General features: G+C 36.5%; 2 protein-coding genes across 6 annotated transcripts; both read right to left on the reverse strand.

Annotated features, from left to right (window-relative positions):
* Positions 1-6: 6 nt before the first annotated feature.
* LOC116844283 (transcriptional regulator ATRX-like) lies at positions 7-14155 on the reverse strand. Of its 3 annotated transcripts, none has more exons than XM_032815607.1 (23): positions 13846-14155; positions 13347-13401; positions 12612-12724; positions 12379-12501; positions 12146-12279; positions 8303-11320; positions 6852-7192; positions 6415-6533; positions 6129-6268; positions 5780-6058; positions 5462-5669; positions 4980-5389; positions 4576-4874; positions 4177-4471; positions 3373-3653; positions 2892-3045; positions 2469-2816; positions 1987-2284; positions 1706-1918; positions 1138-1257; positions 688-741; positions 466-615; positions 7-217 (listed from the first exon to the last, which is right to left on the reverse strand). In XM_032815607.1, exons 1-23 carry the CDS (start codon positions 13876-13878, stop codon positions 125-127), a joined length of 7278 nt encoding a protein of 2425 aa, XP_032671498.1. In that variant the 5' UTR covers positions 13879-14155; the 3' UTR covers positions 7-124. The 3 variants fall into 3 exon arrangements, with proteins under 3 accessions (XP_032671498.1, XP_032671497.1, XP_032671499.1); XM_032815606.1 differs by having other exon boundaries at positions 5780-6061; XM_032815608.1 differs by lacking the exon at positions 13846-14155 and adding an exon at positions 13464-13475 and having other exon boundaries at positions 5780-6061.
* An 857-nt stretch (positions 14156-15012) lies between these two features.
* Positions 15013-20863, reverse strand: LOC116844285 (zinc finger protein GLI1-like). Of its 3 annotated transcripts, none has more exons than XM_032815620.1 (6): positions 20666-20857; positions 19819-20302; positions 18886-18986; positions 17397-18383; positions 16380-16502; positions 15013-16231 (listed from the first exon to the last, which is right to left on the reverse strand). In XM_032815620.1, exons 2-6 carry the CDS (start codon positions 19918-19920, stop codon positions 15964-15966), a joined length of 1581 nt encoding a protein of 526 aa, XP_032671511.1. In that variant the 5' UTR covers positions 19921-20302; positions 20666-20857; the 3' UTR covers positions 15013-15963. The 3 variants fall into 3 exon arrangements, with proteins under 3 accessions (XP_032671511.1, XP_032671512.1, XP_032671513.1); XM_032815622.1 differs by having other exon boundaries at positions 16083-16231; positions 16373-16502; positions 20666-20863; XM_032815621.1 differs by lacking the exons at positions 19819-20302; positions 20666-20857 and adding an exon at positions 19242-19412.
* Between the last annotated feature and the right edge of the window lie 1579 nt (positions 20864-22442).

The following is a 22442-nucleotide window of genomic DNA, read 5'->3' on the forward strand; positions in this document are numbered from 1 at the left end:
TATATATATATATATATATATATATATATATATATATATATATATATATATATGTGTATGTATATATAGATAATTTATAAACGATGATGAATTAATAATAGTAAAAATTAAAATAAATAAATTCTTACTCCTCCTGATTTTTGTTTGTAGCAGCTGGTTGTACTACTTGTGCCATTTGTGCATTTAACGCACCAGTATTACTGGTACTAGGGGCCATCTGTAAGTCCAGATAAATTAATTGTATTCAGCTGTCACACTTTATACGGAATCGAAAGCAATATAATAACGCAATGCACACACAATGCCATGTACGCCTGGCCATTATAACTAGAGTTACATGTACGATTTTTGGCTTTATACTTATATGTATAAAGTTGAAAATTGTACAAGTAGTACTTACTACTAGTTACACATACACACATACACACACAATGGCCAGGCGCACATAACAAAGTGTACTACTACCTCGACTATTTCATTATCTGCATTTCTCGCATTGTTAGCCGGAACATTTCGATATGTAAGTTGATTCTGTAATAAATTCATTCCACTTTGCGCGGACTGCTTTACGTTTCCATAATTTACTGTTTGTCCCTTAAGTAACTGAGTCAATTGCTGTCGTAACAATAAATAATAAATAAATATTTCAAAAAGTTTTTGTGTTTCGATGTGAACAATTGTACTTACGTGCGCGTTATTGCTAGTCGTGGCTTGTGGCCCTGGGAACGTCAATTGATAGGTCTATAAAATGATATATTATAAATTACATATATCTCTTTTTTGGTTATTTTTACGTTAAAAAATTTATATATATATATATATATTTTTTTTAAGGTAACGTTTTTTCTTATTCACAATCTTGAGCAAAACAATACAATAATTACTAGGTTGTTGCATAATTTGTGTCGTATTTCGTATGTTCATCTTTGACGCGCAATGAATTATTATTAGATTTGTTTTTAAACTGTGCTACTAGTTTGATAGAATACTATCTTTGTAAGTTATAGATAATAATGACCAATACGTTGCTCTTTTTCAAAATTATATAAATTTTCATTTTATCCAAAAATACAACAAAAATTACACTTGATATATATTGAAGAATATTAATAGAAGTAGATAAAAATAAATTATTACCGGAAGTGGCACTGTATTTCTAACAGGCTGAAGTACTGCTTGTTGCTCCCAGTAATTGTACATGTCTGCTAAGGTTCGGTTTACCATCATCTTCTGTTGCTCTGGTGTAGCATTAGGAAACTACAAAAATTCCAGAATTATGAACTTACTTTACTACTTAACCGGTTCTTTAATAAAAACTTATAATCCCTACAAAATGTTAAAAGAAAACTACATTTACGAACTTGAAAATATCAAAGACTAAAAAATAAAAAAAGAGAAGACTCCATAACAGTCTTGGAAAAGCGTTTCTTTTTGGCTCTTAAGCCTGATTTATAATATACTCTTTGCGTTCTGCTTCTTGTCTTCTATCTTTTTCTGGCTTAAAGCTTAAGGTTTGAGTCAGAAAGAGATAAAGAGAAAGAAGCAGAAAGAGCATATTATAGATCAGACTTAAACGATTGCAAGCACGCAGTTGTGATCGCTAAGAAGTGCTTTACTAAAAGAACTTTAAACAAAACCAATAGTATAATTTTTTAATATCTTATATATGAAATAAAGCGCGCTATCGCATTTTTATAGTGCTTACATCTTTTTGAATAATTTGTTGAAGATCTTCGTATCCTCTTTGCAGAGAGAAATTCGGACCCAACAGACCAATTTGCTCAGCATTTATCATCATATTATACTGTTGCTGGTATATATTGTTCTGATAAGCCATTATCATTGGTTTTCCTTTCTTCTCCTCTTCATATTCTAGCCAGGCTTGCTTGCGCTCTTCTTCGTCTAATTCTTCCTCAGCCTGTAATATCAATTTATCACGTAAAGTATATATGTACTTGAGAAAAACAAAAAAAAAAAGAATCTTACCTTGTTCTCCAATAAAGAATCATGCTCGTGATAATTTTCCACGATATCCTTATGCTTAAGAAATATCTCCGCTAAGAGTCGATCTTTAGGTAGATTTAACGTAGGTTTCTCCGTATCGTATGGCTCAAACGTGTACAATTCGTTCAAATTGTGATTACTATAATGTCGTTCAATCTGCTGCTCGTCCACAACTCGACACGACAACGACAGCTTCGTGACTTGACGATTATAGATTTTTTCTTCCATTGTTCCCGCCGCGAGAAAGCGGTATACATAACACGGCTTCTTTTGTCCGAACCTAACCGTTATACATAAAGATTGGAAAGATCGAAATTTGAAGAAGTGACAAAACGGATAAAGTAAAATGAAGATCTTCCATAAAAAAAAAACGCCAAATTAAAAAACTACCAGAAAGCTATAAATCATGATCTCATTGAGTTTCTTCTCCTGAAAAGTGATCAAGAATTGATCGGGGGAAGTACCTGTATATTCGGAATATACTTTGCACGTCGTGAGAGGGATTCCAGCTGGCGTCGAAGATGATCACTCGATTCGCTGCGGTCAAGTTGATTCCCAGTCCGCCGGCACGCGTGGATATAAGGAACAGTCTTGCTCTGATGTTGCTGGGTTTGTTGAATAGCTTGCACCACATACTTCTGTTATCGGCTGATGTTTGACCGTCCAAGCGAAAATAATCGAGACCTAAGCACCAGCTTCCCGTATGATTGTCCAGCGTCTCCAGACATTTGTCGCTCTGCGTCTCATCGTCGATTTTCCGCAGGAATGCCTCAATCAAAGTAAGCGAGTACAGAGATTGCGAGAACACGAGCCTGTTGAGTAGCAAACGATATGATGTAGCAAGGCGAATGTTGTTCATCTAGCTACGTGTATGCGAGGATACGTACACTTTGTCGCCAATTTGCTCACTTTCTTTCAAAATGCCAAAGAGAAGTAACAATTTCGCCGACACTTTCATGTCTTCGAAATGCTCAGGCTGCACGAATTGTGACCACCATTCTACTTCTGCTTCCTTAGCCGGTGGTTCTGGTTCTGGTTCGTCTGGAAACGAACGCATTATTATAATTTCATGTCTTGTATCGTATCATCATTGCTTTGTGTACCATCAATTTCTTTTTTATTTTAAATCCAGGAAGGAGTGGTAAATGGGAGAGTCCGTAGTTATTAGTAAATTTTAAGTATTACGTAATAACTAATAACATTAAACGTTTTAATTACTAAGTGATCCTTTTTAGTAACTTATAAACATCAAATAATTAAAAATAATGTCCAAACGTAAGAAAGGCGATGTCCTAAAGTAAGAATAAGAAAAAAAAAAGAAAAGAAATATAAAGTCGATATCTAAATATATCGATATCGAAAACTCACCAACGCCTGGATTATTTCTCGTTTTACGCCTTGGTACATTCGTATCGTCGATAGTCTGAACATCACTATCATTGCTCGAGTCACTAGAAGAGGTGTCTGCGTCGGTAGAATCGTCGTTAATGAAATCCTTTAATGAACCCTCCGAATCGGTGGAAAGCCCTTTTTTCTCGTTTGCCTTTTCTATTTTCTCCGCGTTCAAGCGTAAAACTATAGGATGTGTCCAGATCCTTTGCAACGCTTGAAAATCTGCGAAGAGAGATCCTCCCATGCCATGATGGCGTCTGTAAAAGCACGCAAAATAATATACAATTACATATATGTACATTAACGATGTTATGATTTATTGGAGTACACTGTTTAGCTGGAAGATAGACGATATTTACGAATAAATCATGTTTTAAACAGAAGAAGGAAACATGATATAAAATGCCCTAAAATCATCATGCAATACTTTAATTCTGAAGCTTAATTGGAGTCGGAAATCTTCATACAAAAATGTTGAGGCATCATTATTTTTCAAGTAGTAAACCAATAAAAAAAAAAACACGACCTTTCCGCCGTGTTTTTAACTAAACTTGAAGAAACCACATGAATAACAATATTGCATTCATTAGCTAATTTCAGATAGAAAGTTTGGTTACAAAGTAACGTTAAATATTGAAATACTGCAATGAATCATAATTTCTCTGAATATTTTTAAATTAAGATTTCGACCGCAATCAAATTCCAGAATATAGTAAACCCAGAATATATATCATACAATAGCTTTAGGCCACTTCGTATACATATTTTGGATCGACGTACCTTGCGAGATTAGCCAAGTAATACTGATACATTTTAATTTGCGTCTCCGTCAGTCTGACGAAAATAACGTACTCTTGCTTAGGCGGTAAGAACGGCGTGAGCACGGAATAATCGAACCTCTGTACGCTACCCTCTAACATCTTATGCAATACGTGCGCACGTTTCTTCATCAATTTGACGTCGTATTCCGTAGAATCGTCAAACTGACCGTTCGTTATCGGATTCACAAATCGGTTCAGGAATTCCTTCTTCGTGCCCAACAGATTTGGTTTCACAAACTGCACCATACAATGATCTACAGGATAAAAAACATGAAATATCTCAATCATGGACGCAAATGTGAGATATTTATACTGAACTTACGAACGCCCTGTAAATTGAAAATTACAGCGCACTTACATTCTATTAAATTGTTCTGCAACGGTGTTCCAGTGAGTACTATGCGTCGCAAAGTTTTCACCATTCTTATGCATTTGCTTAACGCAGTGTCCTCGTTCTTTAACAAGTGACCCTCGTCACAAACGATAAGATCCGGGCCTGGATCGATTAAACACTCCAGTATCGTCTCCTTCATGCCCTTCCGAATATTTTTGTTCGGTCCGGTGAGATTGCGGAACATTTCGTAACCGATGATCAGCACACCGCCGGTTCGTTGCCATACCTGTAGCTGACACTTCCTCTCGAAATTTTTCTTAAATCTGGAATCACCGTTACAACATGCCAGAAGTGCCTCGCGTTCTTTGTCAAAACGACAAGTGATGACACACAAGTTTTGAGAGAAAGACATCAAATGTCATACTCACTTGGTCAGCTCGTACACATCAACGTCGTCGTCCATATTAGCTAGCCACGTTTTGTACTCTTGCACCCAATTGAGAACCGTACTCAAGGGACATACTATCAATACCGTTTTAGTGTCTGTCATCTCGTGAGTTAGGAGCGTGTGCGTTAAAGCGATCACCTGCAGCGTCTTGCCCAGACCCATGCAGTGCGCGATTATGCATCCAGATCCGGAGGTGGTTTTTATTCTCTCGAGGGACTCGTAACAGGCGTCCCACATGAACTTGATGCCCTGCGCCTGATGCGGCTTCAAACGCTTCACCAAACCCTCATGCACACTCACGAGTTCTTCCTTCGTAGTCGTGTCGAAATCCAAAACAAGCTTGTCTATTTTTTCCTCTCCCGCGAGTCTCATTTCATACATCTCATTATACTATAATTAAAGCGATAGTATAGTAGACTTATTAGTGAGCCGCAATAATTGATAACTGCAGTCGAAGTATACCAGAGCTTGACGTTCAGCGATACGCTTAAGCCTCTCCTCTTCCTCCTTGGCCGCCTGTTTTGTATCCTCCGCCACCTGCTTGTCCTTCAGAACTTTCCTAATGTTCTTTCGACCACTTTTGTTGGGTGTACCTTGGGAGGTTTCTATCACATCGCTACTATCACTATCAGATGCCATTTTTTTAATCCGCTTACGCTTCGGTTTTGGCCTACAAGTATTCATGGTAAATAGAAGTAGTTAGTAAAACTAAAGATGTAAAAAGAGAGAAGCAAAAAATAAAGAGAGCGAGCCAAATAAATATAATCTATATCTATTTGCCTCTTCTCTTCGAACGATGAATCCGTATCTGACGACTTGCTATCACGACGTTTGCGCCTCCGCTTCAGTTTCTCCTTTTGTTTCTTCTTATCGGCTGATTCTAGAGAGATGACGGAATCGCTTGAATTTTTCTTTAAGTCCGACACTTTAAAGGAGCTATCGGAACTTGAATCTGAATCGCAATCCGTTATCTTGATATCTGAATCAGAATATATAATTCTCCGTCCGCCTTTCTTTTTCTTCTGCCTCAATTTAGATTTTTTCTCCTCGTCAGAGTCGCTGCTGTAAGGAGAACAATTTTGAGAAAAATTATTCATCCTTTATATGAAATAAAATGAGAAGCACTCACTTGTTCTTTTCCTCTTTTTCTAATCTTTCTTGCTTTTTCTTCCATTTTTCCTTCTCAGCATCGGAATCTGTGTCACTCAATTTCAATGTCAATATTTTATTTCGTCTCCAACTACTTTTCTCGTTTTTCTCTTTCTTACTCTGAAACATTTTATAGGGGCAATGATTAAAAATCTCTATGCACGGTCTAATATCCATTGTACTATTTTTTTTTTAGTTTATTTTATTGTATATAATAAATTTGCAAATTAATAAATTTTCTCAAGCCACAAAAAATTGGATTATACCTCGTCTGACTTTCTTTCGTCTTTCTTTTGTTCGGGCTGAGATTTCTTTTTCTTATTTTCAGTCTTCTTATTTTTGTCGTCGTGGCTTGTGCTATCATTGTCCGATACCATTGCTTTTTCTACATGTAAATAACATATTCATATTTGAGTATAATTGCGTAAACCATTTTACTTTATATAAATTTCAGTCTACAGAAATAATAACGAAAGTGTATAGAGTCGATATATAGAGTGTTATCAAAGAGATTCATCTAATCTTAAAAGTTTAAAGAGTTAGAAGAAATATAAGAAATAAAATATTTTTTTCTTCTAAGAATAATTTGATTGATATACTCCTTGAAGAATGTACAATCAAGAAAAAATACATTCGGACCTCATGCATATAATTATTACATAGCTAAAATTTACTATTACACGTTTAGCAATAAATCGCTTACCAGCATCCGAATCAGTAGAATTTAACAGATTCTGTTTCGCGGCTTTATTTGCCTCTAACAGTAAATCCTCGTTAGACACAATCGCGGTGTCTACTTTTGCGATTCGATCAGCAGATTCGTCGGAACTATAAATCGCTTGTATACTCAACGGGTCCTCGTTCTCTACCTTTTTCAAGTGATCCATCAAAGACTCCTCTGTCTCTTTGGTTGCTTGTTTCCCTTTTCCCTTATTCGATCTTCTCGAGATCTTTGACGATGCATCATTATCATCATCCGTCGACGTGTCGGAGTCTTTTTTTGTGTTTTTGTATCTCTTTTCGATCGTGTCCAAGTTAACAAGACTGCAAAGGATAATGGATAATAAGGTTCGATGGATAATGATTAATACGGCAAATATTGTATGAAAAATTTATTATATAAAGTTATATCCTTATCTTTTTCGTCGTCTCAATTTGGCAAATTTATAGAAAGACAGAAAATAATGAAATTTACACCATAAGAATGAGAACGATCTTTCATACACAAAGATCTATTCTTCGAACAAACAAGAGTTTTATTTTTGTTATATTAATGTTAGAAATAATATAAAGTAGAAATAATATAAATAAGAAATGTTAATATAAATATATTATTGTAAGTAAATACATAAATTGGTGCATTGACCATCTTATATAATAATTACTGAACTGTATAATATACTGGGAAGAGAAGCAATGTTAGAACAAATAATGTGACCTATTGAACCAAGAGTATCTGAAGAAGTGACGCGCTCTTTGTTATGTTACCATTTTCTACATTTTCTCTATTTTCAGCATTTATATAGTATCAATAAAACATCTATATAATGAAGTTATACCGATATACAGTACGTATATCGGTATAAGAACACAAAAATTTGTTGAATGCAATATGTGTGCAGATAATAACACACAATATAAGTACAATCACCGAGATATTTTTTTTCTTTCTTTCTTTCTTTCTCTCTCTCTCTCTGCTCGAGGTCACCGAGCAGATCCACGATTGTTCTCTTTTCAGTATGTTATAAAGTTCGCCATTAGTAATAATGAAATTAACGCCATATAAACATATTAGAATAATTTCTCGTTTTTTCACAAATGAATATTTGCAGTTGATGCAAATTGTGTCTTCCAAATATTTGCAGTCTTTAAAATAACGAATATCCAAACATTTGAACGTAATGCGATGATATGAGAAATCGTGTTGAAGGTATGAAAGCATGAAGAATTCTACAATCTTCATGCCGATTATCTGATTTCGCTGCTTTAATGCTTTAATATCTCATAGCAAAATGCCCAAGGGAAAAATAATTGTTGTGTACTCACAGAAAAAGGAAAGAAGCAATGAACAATACAAGGGGCAATATGGATAACAAAAATTACTTCATACGGTGCAAAGCAACACATACATGTCTTAGTGAAAAACTTTGATACCTTTTCAGCGCCTTATGTTCCAGATATCGTTTGGACTTTTGTAACGCGTGCGAGTAGCGTTTAAGGATCTTCTTGGGTAATCGCTTTACGCGGACCTCGCAGATCATTCTCAATTTCTCGTCGTTCATATAATGGATATTCTTGTGAAGATACAGTTTTTTCTTTTTCGCCGCGTGAAGGGCCGACTTCGCGTCGGACTCGATCTCGCGTTTACGTTTGCTGTTCTTTTTGCCGGTTTTCAATACGGCTGTCTCGGACACGCTGGCCTCGGAAAAGGAAGTGTCGCTATTGGAAGACGCTAAAAGCGCTTTCTTCGCTTTGATATTGGCAGAAGCTACGGTGTCCAAGTTACTCTTTTTACTTTTACGTTTTTCGGCGGCGTTCTCTTCCAATTCTCGCGATGGTGACGACGTGGAGTCGTCCGAGGTGCTGCCCGCCAAGAGGGCTTTCTTGGCAGTTTCTTCAGCCTTGCGATCTTCGTCCGACAAATTTTTCGTCTTCTCAGCTTCGCTCAGTTTATCGTTACTCTTGTTCTTGGGGTTTGTCTCAGCTTTCGCGTCAGTATCCTTCGCCACCTCTTTATTCTTCACTGGGGACAAGACTAGCGTGCTGACATCGGAATCAATGTCTTCCGTTCTGTGTTCCTTCGTTTCATCTGCAACTGCGTTTTCACTCGGTTTAGTCAAGCTCGTGTCGGGTAACGAGTCGTTTGTAATATTCTCAGAATCCGACTGTAGCAAAGCCTGTTTCGCCAATGCTTCAGCAATCTCGAGGGATTCCGCGTCGTCGCTATCTGCTTTTTCGGCTGCTTCATTAACTCGCTCCGAATTATTATTATCAACATTGTGGCTCTTCTTGCTCGCTGCGGACTCCACTTTCTCAAGATCATTACGACTCGCTGAATCCACTTCTTTTTCATTACGTTCAGGCGAAGTTGTTTCGCGTTCCACACTTGGAATTTCGTCATTGTCGGCATCAGCCGCTGCATAATTTGCTTCATCTTTCGAGAGAGTTTCACAAGCATTGAGGTTATTCGCAGACTTAGTTTTAGGCACATGTTCTGCTTTATCATTATTCGTTTCCGCATCCGTTTTCTGCGTATCCATGTCCTGCACATTCCCGTCGAAAGAAGAATCGAATAGATCATCTATCGATTCATTGATCATATCCTTGTCGGCTGCGAGATTAGCTCGTGCGTTATTATTGTTTTGCAATGTTGTTTTCTTCGTGGTCTTCTTCAAGGAAGGACTGTCGACATCGATTTCGTTCTCATGATCACTCGAACTGGCTGATTTCGCTTGATTAATCTCAAGATCGTTATTTCTGTTCTTCGTTTGTGCCTTGTTGTCGGCATCATTAGATTCTTTCCTGTTATCCAGTTGTTTACTCGATCCTTCCGTATTAGCTTTTTTCTGTTCCGACGTACCTAATACCGGGGAAGCGACCAAGGCGTCTCGCAAATTTTCGGTACTTTTTGTACTGTCCTTCGACTTGTTTAACGCTTCTTGTGCGTCCATGTACTCATCGTTATCAGTGCCGCTGCTATCTATTTTTGGTGGATCTGTTTTATGAGTAGTGCGCATTTTCTGCGGTGACCTGCTCTCATTCGCTGAAAATATTTCTTCGCTGTCACATTCGGACACTTCTATGTCGTCCTGTTGATTTTTCGAATTGTGAGATTCATTCTTCTGCGTTTTACATTTTATCGGTGTATCGGATTCGTCAGAAGATCGCTCATCGTGACTGACTTTTTTGTATACTTTCTTCGGAGCGTTCCTTAGACCTGGAGGCCTCTTAGACCACGACTCACAGATACTCATCAGGTCTTTCCGCTTTTCACTCAACGCCGTTGTATATTTATCTACCTTTCGTGCAGATAATATTACAAGTTTGTCTTCGTTTTCTTTCTCGTATAGTTTTTCGACGAATTCGATATACTTTTGAAATGACGAGCATACACTTTTGCATTCCTTCAAGATCTTCTTTACATCATCAAAAGTTAAATTCGAGTTATCTTTACAATGATCCTTTCTATTTGTGATCTTCTCACTTGAAGGACTATCCGCAGTGACTAACTTAGTATAATCTCTAACTAAATCTTTCAACTTTCTTAAAGAATACTTTGTGCGAAGCAATTTTTCTTTTTGAAACTCTTTACTACTAGAATCCGAGTCATCTTCCCGAAGAGGTTGTCTTTCCGAATTTTCACGTTTCTCGTATTTCTGCATTTCGTTACCTTCGCTGTGTGATGTAGTACGACTTGCAGAATGCTTCTCTCTGCTTCGCTTTGTATTTTTGATATCAATATCTTCAATCTCATCTTCGTCCTCATCTTCATCTTCCGATTCACTAGTTGAATCGTGATACTTTTTATCCTTGTTCTTAGCCGCTCTGTTACGCAAAGTAGCACTCTTCTTTTTATCTAGTTGCTTATGCTTTGATAAATTTTTGGATGTTCTCGATACTTTGTTTGTAGGATTGCCTTTATCATTTTCACTATCTGAAGCATCGGATACATGGATCTTTCTCTTTTGTCTCTTGGTGGATTCATTGTGGGATTTTTTTGTAGGTTGGGTTTTGGTAATCTCATCTGATACTGTAACTAAACTAAGATCCGAATTACTAGAATCTCTGTTTCTCTTTGAGACTTCTTTTTTACTCACAATTGACTTTGAAACTGAACCCTGCGACGAGCTACTAGAGTCCCGACTGCTTGAAATAGGTTTTCTTTCTCTCTTGACCTTCCTTCGGAGGTCCACCTCACTTTCGCTCGTCATATCGGAATCCACTATGGTTACTTCTAACGTTTGTAGTCGACGACACTGTCTATTATTCGCCTCTCTTATAGATTTTGCAAATCTCGCAGAGAAAGACGGCCTTGGTTCAGAAACACTATCCTCATCATCATCACATAACGCTCGCAAGCTTCGTTGCACCTTTCTAGTTTTCTCTATTTTTTCTTTCTGTGATGGTAAGCAACGTTTTTCAGTCTTGAAGACGTTACTCCTGTTACACCTTCTGAAACAGAAGATCCATTCTATATATGCATATATATCTTCTTTCTTGAATCTGATTGATGTAGTATCATGTATACATGCACATCCTTCATCCTTCTTTAATTTTCTTATATTTTCGATGTATTCTAATATCTGTCAGTCGTTCCTGTAGTTCTAGAAACGCGATATATATTACTTCATTCTTCCCTTTCTCTTGTGTGCATCTTGCTTTTACAATGTTTTCTTAGTAATGTAAGAACAATCTTCTCCTATTCATGTTACAATAGAACATGTTACAATAGAACAGACTAACAGTATTGGTAAGAAACATTAAAAGAGCACATGCTACATGATACATTTAATATCACTAAAACATGCAATTTAATCTTTAAAGCAACAATACTAGGTTATTTTTAATGATTATAGAAAGCCTCAATAACTATATTAATATTTAAAAAGATTTCATGCGTTCGCGATATTTATAATTATATATTTAATTGTTATTTTATTTGAAATAAAATATTATAAAATATTTAAAAATGCTTTAAATATTTAAAATGCATCTAATATAAAAAAAAACTCGTTAGTACAGCTTGATACACATTTATAATTTCTGTAGTATACAAGGATCAAAGAACTTTATGAAAGCATAAGAAATTGCTAATTAAACACTAAGTATTATGTGCATCATAATATAATTAGTAATTAGTGATTTGTCTAATATATATTTATATTGTATATATTAAAATAAAATTCAAAAAACATACGGATGTGCCACATAAAAATGTGTATTTCTGATCAAACTAAATTTTGTAATTAAAATTTGTATATTTGATTATATACTTACTTGGGGAGAGTATCCATTACAGCAGCACACACACCTCTTAAATCCCAGAGTGGTCTAGATTTACATATGAAGCATTTCCAGTTTTCATGTTCTGCATCCAGTAACACTAAAGGTGTATTTCTTTTTATACAATTCTGAAAGTATAAAATCACTATTCATTAGCATAATGTTCATTATAAAAATATAATGTCAATAAACATTAGTAATTTTTATATTTCAATAACAATTATTACCTTACAAAATGTAGACAGACACTTTTTATCACTACATACATATAACTTTTTATGATGACCACATATGTAACAAATGTTTTCATCACATGCTTTATCTATATGTTTAAAGTGTCTTTGGCATGTCTGACAAAATGAAAAAATAATATTATATAGTATATGCACATACATAAATGTGAATATGATAAATAAGCTTCCTTTATTATATATTATTTAAGCTTCAAAATGTACCTTACCTCACATTGCAATAATTCCAATAATGGATGAGAAAAAACATGCCCTGCTTCAACTTTCAATTGATTGCCACAGGAAGCACATACTATTTGCCTGTTCTTGATAATTCGGATATCTAAACATAAAACATTCATATTGGAAGCTTTAGTATATATTCACTAATTTAGTACAAAATAATAATATGTACAGTTAAACTCTCTTTAATTTTAATACTAATAAATTTGCAAATGAATAATGACAAGAAGTTCCATGATTTAAAATCAATAGTATGGTTCAATAAGAATTAGAAATAAAGATAATAGTGCGACCATTGTCAAAACAAAAGTAACCAAAGTACTCAGGAAACAACAAGTATTTCAATCCCAGTTTGAATCTTCTTCATTGTCAAAAGTTAAAATTAAAATGAATACCTAGGTGCATAATCATAAAGCCTGTTCTTTTTAGAATTGCTTCAACTGATGCAATAAGTTAGAGTGAAACAAAATATACTTAATTTATTACATCACTCTAACTTATTACATCAGTATGCACCAGTGCTCAGATAGTTCAGCTAGAAAAACAAACCTATAATCTTGAGAAATAAAAATGGTAATGCTTGCGTACAGTATGTGTGTATATATATATGTATACATATATGTATATATATATATATATATATATATATATATATATATATATCATTATAGGCTAAACTTATATGTATAAATTCTTCCACATACATTACAAACTTAACTTACCATGAAAATGTTTAAGCCGATAGGTAATCTCTTGTTGAGTTGTATCGATACGTTTCTGCACACAAACAAGAATATATTAGATCAAGACACTACACACAATAATATAGTGCATCTTACCATAAGCGACATGTTTGTGACTGATTGTTGCCAAGCCGATTATGATTAATTAAATACATATAAATGTGTAAGTATATACATGTGCGTATATGATATATATATAAAGCAAAACTAACAAATTAAGCAAGAACTCGATCGGCCGTGTTGCAAGTACGAAGGATGGCCATTTTCCGTTATTTTATGCATGCAAGCTTTCACACAAATCCCTATGTGCTTTGGGCGATTGTACAAGTTCGTTGAGGTTACGTGGTTGCTCGTTTCGTCGAGAGTGCTACGTTAATTACACACACGACTGTAACGTATTACGTTAAATATTGCCGGCGTACGTATAAATACTACTGCTGCTGATTTGCATGCTACGATTAGAAATACAGTTCAGTACTCGTATATATATATGTATGTATATGCGTTTCATTCGTCACACACATACTGATGTTCTTTGAGACCCGATTCGTCGAATATATTATCTATTCTAACGCACTGTTAAATTATTCTGTTGTCTCACGTCGTAAATAGCACCAACGAGAGCGCACGTTGTCAAAAGACAGCGCCAACTTAATTTGCCATCGATCAATTGTTTTTTTCAATGGCGGGAAGGATTCTTCTTCTTCAATATTTAGCTCCAGGCTTCACATAGAATACCGCCCCAACGCCATTGCACTTGCATTGGCGGGAAGGATGCCGTGATCTGCCGCATCTACCACACTCGAATAACGCGCGAGACACACTCTACCCGAATATGGCTGCTTTTCATGTGAAAACGCAGCCGCATTTAATACCGCAATCGCTCACTTGAGTGCTGAGTACGATCTTGCATTTCATTAGAGAGAGTGTATATTTATTTAAATTTAAATTTAAGACCTTATTTTGAATCTTCTTTTATCGATAAAAATGTCTTTAAATCTCGATCTACAATAGATGTAGTAAGCTTTAAACCTTAAGGAATTGACCAATCATAGGGCGGTATTCATAGTCGAATCTTATTTCAAGACCGTCTTAAGCGTCTTCTACAATGGCAGTAGGAGTAGTAGTAAGAAATAAGCAGTAAGTAAATAGACCAATCACAATCGATTATTTTTGAAACGTGAGAATGGAATTGGTCAATTTGCTTACTGCTTATTTCTTACTACTACTCCTACTGCCATTGTAGAAGACGCTTTAAGTAATGTCTTAAGATGCGAATACGGCTCTGTGACTGGTTCATGACATTTTAAGACAGTACTTAAGATGATCTTAAATATAAGATTGGACTATGAATACCGGCCATAGTCGATTATTTTCCTCAAATTTGACTGTAATTAGTCAATTTCTTAAGGCTTAAAGCTTACTACATCTATTGTGGATCGGGACTAATGGAACGGCTTGAAGGGCGATTTGGGGACATTGCGAGCGTATACTGGAACACGGCCATAGCTGCACTATTATACTTTTTGCACTCGAAGTGGGAAATATGAATTTTTCATTCTTTCAAAATGACACTTGTTTCTCTAGGATTTGAAAAGATAACATGTTTTATTTCGCACTATTTATGTTAAAATATATATATATATTCATGTTGTCTAATATTGCACTTTATTTTTAAACGTACAGACATACAAATAAAAATGCTATACAATACTTACGTCGCTAGGATATCTATCGTAACAACGATGTCGGTATAGGGAATATAAGTTACATAAAAATTGACACAATATAAAACAGTAAAAATTAGTACAGAAAGTCAGGAGTCTTGTATTACAGGTGCATATCGCTGCAGCGGGTTAGCCTCGCTTATAGTGACGACAAAAATCACAGACCTCTACACACATACTATAGCGGACCGCTAACGCAAATACCTGCGAAATATAAAAAGCGATCGTGATATACAAGACGTTGTCGCGCCTCAACAATACGAAATTATTTGCAGTTTTACGAGTCTCGATGTGTCGGCATCGACGACGAGAATCGACGACGAAAATTCAAACTTGTGATCGCGCCGAACAATTATTTCTCCTTCCTTATCAAATATGATCGCGATTTCCTTCATCGTTTGCATCCCCTTACGCCCATAAGTTGCACATACAGGCGCGTTAACAGTCCGATATAATATTTAAAAGTCTGTGCGAGAAATCTATTCGTGTAGAACAATATATAGTTTTTAGACTGAGCCCTGACCGATTCACATCCGAGCCGTTAGTCTCGTCCCACCGCAGCATACACCGAGCAGCCCGTTGAATCCTCTCAGATACGTTCACGATCACGTTCACTAATCGATATCAGAGTATCCTACACAGTCCACGTCGCTTACAGCTACTAGAAAAATCTACCGTCGTAATTAAACAGCGTTCAATCACGGACCAAAGTGTGTGTTTACACGTAAGCTTAAAGCGATTTATTCTTGAATAATTCTGGCTAAGATAATGATCTCTGTAAAATACTCTGAATTATTGTGCCTATTTAACGTCGTAATGGAGAAGACCTCCCGTTGATTAGACTCAATTCCGAAAAAAAGTTTCTTCCTTTAGCTATTAGCGATATGAGCGCTCTGCTCGTCGCCGCTCTCAGTGTAGTCGTTCAAGTTAACGTTATGCTTGGCTTTGAAGTCAGTCTTAAAATTCGCTTGCTGGGTAGTAGCGTCCTCCTGGAACACCTCGGTAAAGTGAAAGCTACTAGCGTTACCAGTCTTTCCGTTTGCGTTGCCGATGGAACTATTGGAGTGAACCTCGTTGAAGTGTTTGTACAACATTAACGTTGTGTTGAACTCTACCTCGCATCCCGGCACCTTGCATCTGAAATATCGGCTCATTATGATTAACTACGCTACGGAGAGAGAATACTCGGACAAGCACACAACTTTAATTGCGAATCCCGTCGCAACGGCACACCCGCGACGAGCATATAATTCTACGCGTACGTATTAGCTTACTAACGCTTTACCGAAACACTTCATTGTTCTTAGGAGCCACCACTGGCGGCTTGGAATTGGCATGATTGTCCTGATAGTGCTTCCATAGGCCAGTTACGTTATTCACTTGCGCACCACATCCAGGCATCTTGCATCTAGAAATTGGACGTTTCATGATAACTGTTTGGACGATAACTAGTTAATCAGTTGAAAGCTAAATTAAAACGTTCAGGAGTTAATAACTTTTAACTGAATTTAATTAGTTTTAGATTTCTAAAATAAGTAACGGAGTCACTTTTCAAGTTCAACTTTAACTTAATTCGATCAATTTTAAATGAGCTAGCTTTTAACTTAAACTAGTTATCTTGAAATGCATGAACTTTAACTTATTAACTTCTCTCATATAAGATGAAATAATCCATCAGTATTTAAATCATTACGCGCGAGCTGCTAATAATATAAAATAAGAGAAATAAAAAATGACAGAAGAACCAAATATGTATCTAAGGCTCTATAAGTAACACTTAAATTTAATAGAGAAATAAGGCCATTGAGAACCAAATGCTAGATAGTATATATATATATGATGGGGAGAATAAAAATATATATACACTAATACCTAGCATTTTGTTCTTAATGGCTTTATTTCTCTATTAAATTTAAATGACAGAAGAATTCTTTTTTGTCTCTCTTTGTGTTATTTCCTTGTGTGAAGTCCTAAGCACAAAATAGTGGGGATTTTTTTTTTTAACAAAAGACTACCTTTTTTCATTATATAGTAATACACAGATTTAATCTTCAATTAAAAAGTTAATTATGCAAGAACAAATATATTGTTTTGCGTAATTAACTTTTAACTCTAATAAGTTAATATTAACTTTTTATTTAGTTTTTGTTCATGTAACTTTTAATATAAACTATATTAATTTAAGAGTCATTGACTCTCAACTTAACTTCATTGAAAAAAAAATACTTTACCCAATTCTGCATAATATTCAGTAAAAGTCACAAAACACATCTACATGACGTGCATTGATCAACGTACTTACATGAAGAAACTGACGGTGGACGCTTTCCCTTGCTTCACCTTTGGCATTTGCTTAGCGGTGTTGGAACTAATGGTATTTGTGACTAATTTGTGACTGTCTTGATGATGGCGATAATGCGATATGTATTTGTACTTCTTGCCGCAACCGTTCACGTCGCATTTATATGTTTCTTGTTTGTACCTAGACATGCGTTGTTTTTTCGGTGTGTACTCCTCGTCGTCGGAACAATTGCTGTTGGTTTCCAGAGAGCTTTCCTCGATATTGGAAGAATTCTCGCGCTCGAGACCGCTCCTGAAAACCCGCTCCAAGTTTCCTAAATCTATTCTATGCTCCTGATTTCGTAAATTCAAGTTGCATATCTCCGCCTTCATGTTCTTCGTGATGGTCACCTCGCCGCTTATGTAGACCATGTTGCTTTTATCCTGCGAACACTCCACCTGAAGAATCTCCTCGCACTTTGGTGCGCCGCCGTCATATTTCCGCAGGAAATTGTCCTTAATTATAAGTAGATCTTCGTTCTTCGAGAACTTATTAATACCATTTATGGATTCGTTATTCGAATATTCCTCGCTATTGGCAACAGCCGTGATCTTGTTCTGCTCGTGGCAGAAGTCGCTCTTTGCCGGGAGTTTCGCATCGTTCCTCATGTGGCAACTCTCGTCGTTACTCCCGTATTCATCCTTCCGATTGAAGCTTTCGCTCGGCAGTTTTTCGTAGCATGTTTCGTCAGTCTTCTTCGCAGCCTCCTCGTCTATCGTATTTTCGGGGCCTTCGAAGCAAATCACCTCAGGCTCCATTGGCAGTGTGGACAGTTGTCTGTGGCAGCTTTCAATGTGTTCCTCGAGATTACTACTAGTAGGGTGTAAAGATCCGCAATTGGTGTATGGACACGCGTACACGCTCGTTTCATTATTATGCCATTCCTGGTAATGTCGCCACATACTTCCCGGGTCTGACAATTCCTCTCCGCAGCCAGGCTCACGACAACTACGAAACATTCGCAGAAAAATATATAAATAAAATGGGGATCTTATCAACAGAAATAATATAAGGTTTGTTTTTTATCGCTGAACTGGCTACACTAACTTGTACTAACTCTCTCCTACCTCTTTCTTCCACCAAGTCTTAACTGTATATCTATTTCTTTTTACATTCCATAAGTATACACTAGTCCAGTAATAAAAAACAGACCTATAATCTTTTAGAAACTTGATAAGTTTTTTAGGCCAAATATGATTTCATGGTAATTAAATTGTAAATAGAGAATCTAGGTGTAGGACATAATTAAGATCAGGAATAATTTTGTCTCTTGTACAAGTATTGTTAATAAATCTCATATATTAAATTTAATTGCATTATTACACTCATGAACTGATGAATATTGAAATATAAACTCATCATTTTATCCTCACTAAATCTAAACTTTGTGCACAAATCAAACTACAAGAAACTTCATATGATTTCATGGTAAATTTGTTTTCAAGCTTACATAAATCGAATCTTCAATGCCTCCAATGCCTCATGCGTCTTGTATTCATCTTGATTGGTGAATACCTTACCGCAACCTCGTTGTTTGCAAGTATACACCTCCTGTGTTTTTGAAACCAATTCAAATATTAGTGATATCTCCATTTACATTGCTACAGGGAAAGTTTAGTGCATCTTCAATCTGACAATCTAAATTCACTTAGTGTCTAATAAACAAGACAGATTGGGTCACAAGATAGTTTTGAATAACACAGATTGAATAAAACATACTGTTGATTCAAATATATAGTCATTTACATAAAACTTGCAACACTTTTATGGAACAAGTTCATAGAATGTTTGTACACTTCTGCTTACAAATTATTTCCATATTCTCATATTTAAAAATTCACTAGCTCTCAAAATTCTCAGTGATCAAGTTTGTGCATAAAGGTGGCAGTCTCATGAAATTGATAGATTTATAAATCTGCTTTATGCAAACAGTTATATCTAAGCGAAGCAATAAGCGTAGAGGGATAGAGTCAATTGTCCTCTTGAGAATTATTGAAAGTGACTCTGTACTCATTCAGTATACCAGAGATATAATCTCACTGTGCAAATAGTAAACGTTACATATTAGATACATAACATATATGTTTAATGTTCTTACTCAGAAATGTTTCTTCTACATAATAGCTCAGAAGTGTAGCAGAAATATTTCTGCTACATTTCTGAGCTATTATGTAGAAGAAATGTTTCTGAGTAAGGACATTAAACATATATGCTACATACCTAATATGTAATGTTTACTATTTACATAGTGGGATAATGCTAAAATTGCAAGCAAATCTAACACCGAGTGCCGTCGCTTTTCGCCCTCGCCCCAGCCTACTTTGCTATTTGTTTTGGCTTAGGGGTCATTGACCCCATGGCCGAAGGCTTCCGTGAACTTCACCTTTTTGGGTGCAATCTCCTCGATGGTGCGGTTCCGTGTGACGAATCTGATGACGCTGACCTCCGTGGGCCGGTCGGCGCACGTCTCCGTACCCTGGCCCATCGCGCACTCCCGCGAGCGGCGTCGGCGACGACGTAAGCGGGCTCGACAAGCTCACATAACCTGCATCACTCGCGAACGCCAAGTTTGACGGAAAAAATCTCCCCTTTGTTGAATGAAGCGCGCGCGAGACGCCGCGGTTTCTCGCGTGGTTCGACAGCCCCGCGATTGCTTGCCGACCAGCCGCGCTCTCGTACGCACGGAGACACGCCGCGATTCCCTTACATTATCGCGGTCTCTGTCAATAAAAACAATTACTTGTTGTCATGTCAGTGCGCCGGAAGCCAGGAGCCTCTAGCCGCTGCGGCGCGCGCCGGCCGGCGCGCATCCAGTTGAAAGTCACTGCCGGATGTGAGTTCCGGTTGTACTCCTTGCATCACTCGCGCTTAAAACGAGAAGGTATTTATCAAAAATCATTAGCCCTGGGTAAATTTTCGTACTAGCAAAAGAAATAATTGAAAAAGGATAACATTATTCGATCGACCATTTTTCGATACAAGTACCTTGATATTCAGTGTATAATAAAGTATTAATTTTTTATTTACAATTATCTTGATGTTTTATCGTTATACGGACTTACAATGAAGTATATTAAATATTTTTATGAAACCAGATTTTTGTAACTACACTGATTTTGCACATTTTTATCGACGAATTTACCGACTGGAGGTTATTAAATGGCGAGATTTTCTGGTACGCGAAATTCCATAAGCCAACAATCTTTAGTATAACCTCGTCGATGACATACGTGTATATCGTCAGCGGTGGTTGTGAATTTTCGAAATATCCTTTTTTCCTTCCTTCTACAGTTAAGTTTCGATATTCATTGTCGGTACTGAAAATCTATAATATACGTGACATGAACTATAGATTTTCAGTACTAACAGGAAATATCAGGACACAACTTTTAGATATGTTAGAGTACCGCGCTGTCAACTATTGCGTCATTCTATCTTTGTCGCTCTTTAGATACATACAAAGTCAAGCGACACGTTAACGCTAATTACAGCTAATTCGTTTTGCACGTTTTCGTACTGAAAGCATCATTCTATTTTTGTCGTTCGTTACATACGCCGCAGGAAATTGGAACGATGCTTTCAACACGAAAACGTGCAAAACGAACTTAACCTATATCTGATTTGACAGCCACTACCTGAGCCATTGTACGTGCGCCATTCGTCGAATTTCTCGTCACGTGATAAGTCGATAGCGAATGACTGGGCAGAAGGCGCGATTGTCAGATGTTTGAATGTAAATATTGCGTCCTCTATAAATTTCCACAAGCTGTTCTTTTCAGCTGCACTGCTAAATAAGTGCAATAAGTTAAAGTGAGATAAGTATATGTTTTTTCACTCTAACTTATTGCACCAGTTCAGCAGTACGGCTGAAAAGAACAGACCAAAGAATAGACTAGTTCTTCTGTTATTGCCATTGTTGCTAAAGTAATATCCGCGATGAAGTCATTGGTGAAAATTTCCGCCGAGTGAAATCTAATTCTGAGTGTGTACTGTGTTTATCTATATTTATCTTTGTTTATCAATTTTATCGCATCTTGGGGAAATATAGTCATTACTCTGGGTTACGCCACATTTCAAGCATCTTGGATCATCGATATTTTCACCAAACAAATGAGTGTTGGATCTCGTATAAAAGATTCTCGACATTAATATACTAGTATCTAATTAGACGATTTTGAGTTGACGAAATATTCGAATTTTTAGACGTCTGACGTTGGTTCCATTTCTTGTAGAGAGGAATCGAGTTCAATGCGAGTTCGAACAATCGACCAAACATGCGTTCGGGGAGCACGCTACTAACGCTACCGCGTTCTTCTATCTTTATTATTCCTTAAATATACAACAAAGATAGAATGACACGGTAGCGCTGAATAGCACTAATAGCGAGCTCCCCGAACGCACCTCAAATCGGGTGTCTTCGATTACTCGAATGTTTTTCCGTTACCCGAAAGGAACGGATTCAAATCGCTGGGATTACGACTTGCAGCAGGCGAGTGTTTATTCGCGAAGAAATATTGAAAGAAGTGTAGCATCGGGAATTGAATCGCCGCTGTTGACCTCTGCTCAGAAGGAAACGATACAAGAGGACAAAGTGTGAAAGATGTAAGTAAAACTAACGTTCACAAGATCTTGTTTCTGCCAAATTTAAACAGCAGTAACCTACTCGACAGATACATCCACAAATTTCGTTGAAGATTCAATCAGATTGGTTAGTACTGTAAAATGGACTGATGAGATACTTTAACCTCATGTATAACCTATAGAAGCATATTCCTGTGTGAAATAAAGGTAAGACAGTGATATATGTAGTAACATTGATACATGTATCGCAATATGCTGGTTAGACATGTTAATATAATGACATTAATGTTACACACCTCACCAACAATGATTAGATCAGTCCTGTGTTTCTTGTTGTTTGATTGTGCACAAAGTTTAGGTTCAGTAAGAGTAAAATGATGTATTTATATTTCAATATTCTCTCGGTTCATGAGTATAATGATGCAA

This window comes from Odontomachus brunneus, unplaced genomic scaffold (genome assembly GCF_010583005.1).
Source record: "Odontomachus brunneus isolate Ranch 3 - 2012 unplaced genomic scaffold, Obru_v1 Obru_scaffold_040, whole genome shotgun sequence".
Classification (NCBI taxonomy): Eukaryota; Metazoa; Arthropoda; class Insecta; order Hymenoptera; family Formicidae; genus Odontomachus; species Odontomachus brunneus.

What these genes read in the sequence shown, in the direction of transcription:
- LOC116844285 (XM_032815620.1), bottom strand. Translation starts at nt 19,920, where the DNA reads ATGGGCCAGGGTACGGAGACGTGCGCCGACCGGCCCACGGAGGTCAGC. An exon ending in AGGAGATTGCACCCAAAAAG is followed by an intron (nt 18,987 to 19,818) that starts GTGAAGTTCACG and finishes TCAAAAACACAG; the next exon opens with GAGGTGTATACTTGCAAACA. An exon ending in TCCACCGTCAGTTTCTTCAT is followed by an intron (nt 16,503 to 17,396) that starts GTAAGTACGTTG and finishes TCCAATTTCTAG; the next exon opens with ATGCAAGATGCCTGGATGTG.
- LOC116844283 (XM_032815606.1), bottom strand. Translation starts at nt 13,878, where the DNA reads ATGAAACGCATATACATACATATATATATACGA. An exon ending in GAACATAAGGCGCTGAAAAG is followed by an intron (nt 7,193 to 8,302) that starts GTATCAAAGTTT and finishes TATCCTTTGCAG; the next exon opens with TCTTGTTAACTTGGACACGA. An exon ending in GATGTGTACGAGCTGACCAA is followed by an intron (nt 4,875 to 4,979) that starts GTGAGTATGACA and finishes CGGTGATTCCAG; the next exon opens with ATTTAAGAAAAATTTCGAGA.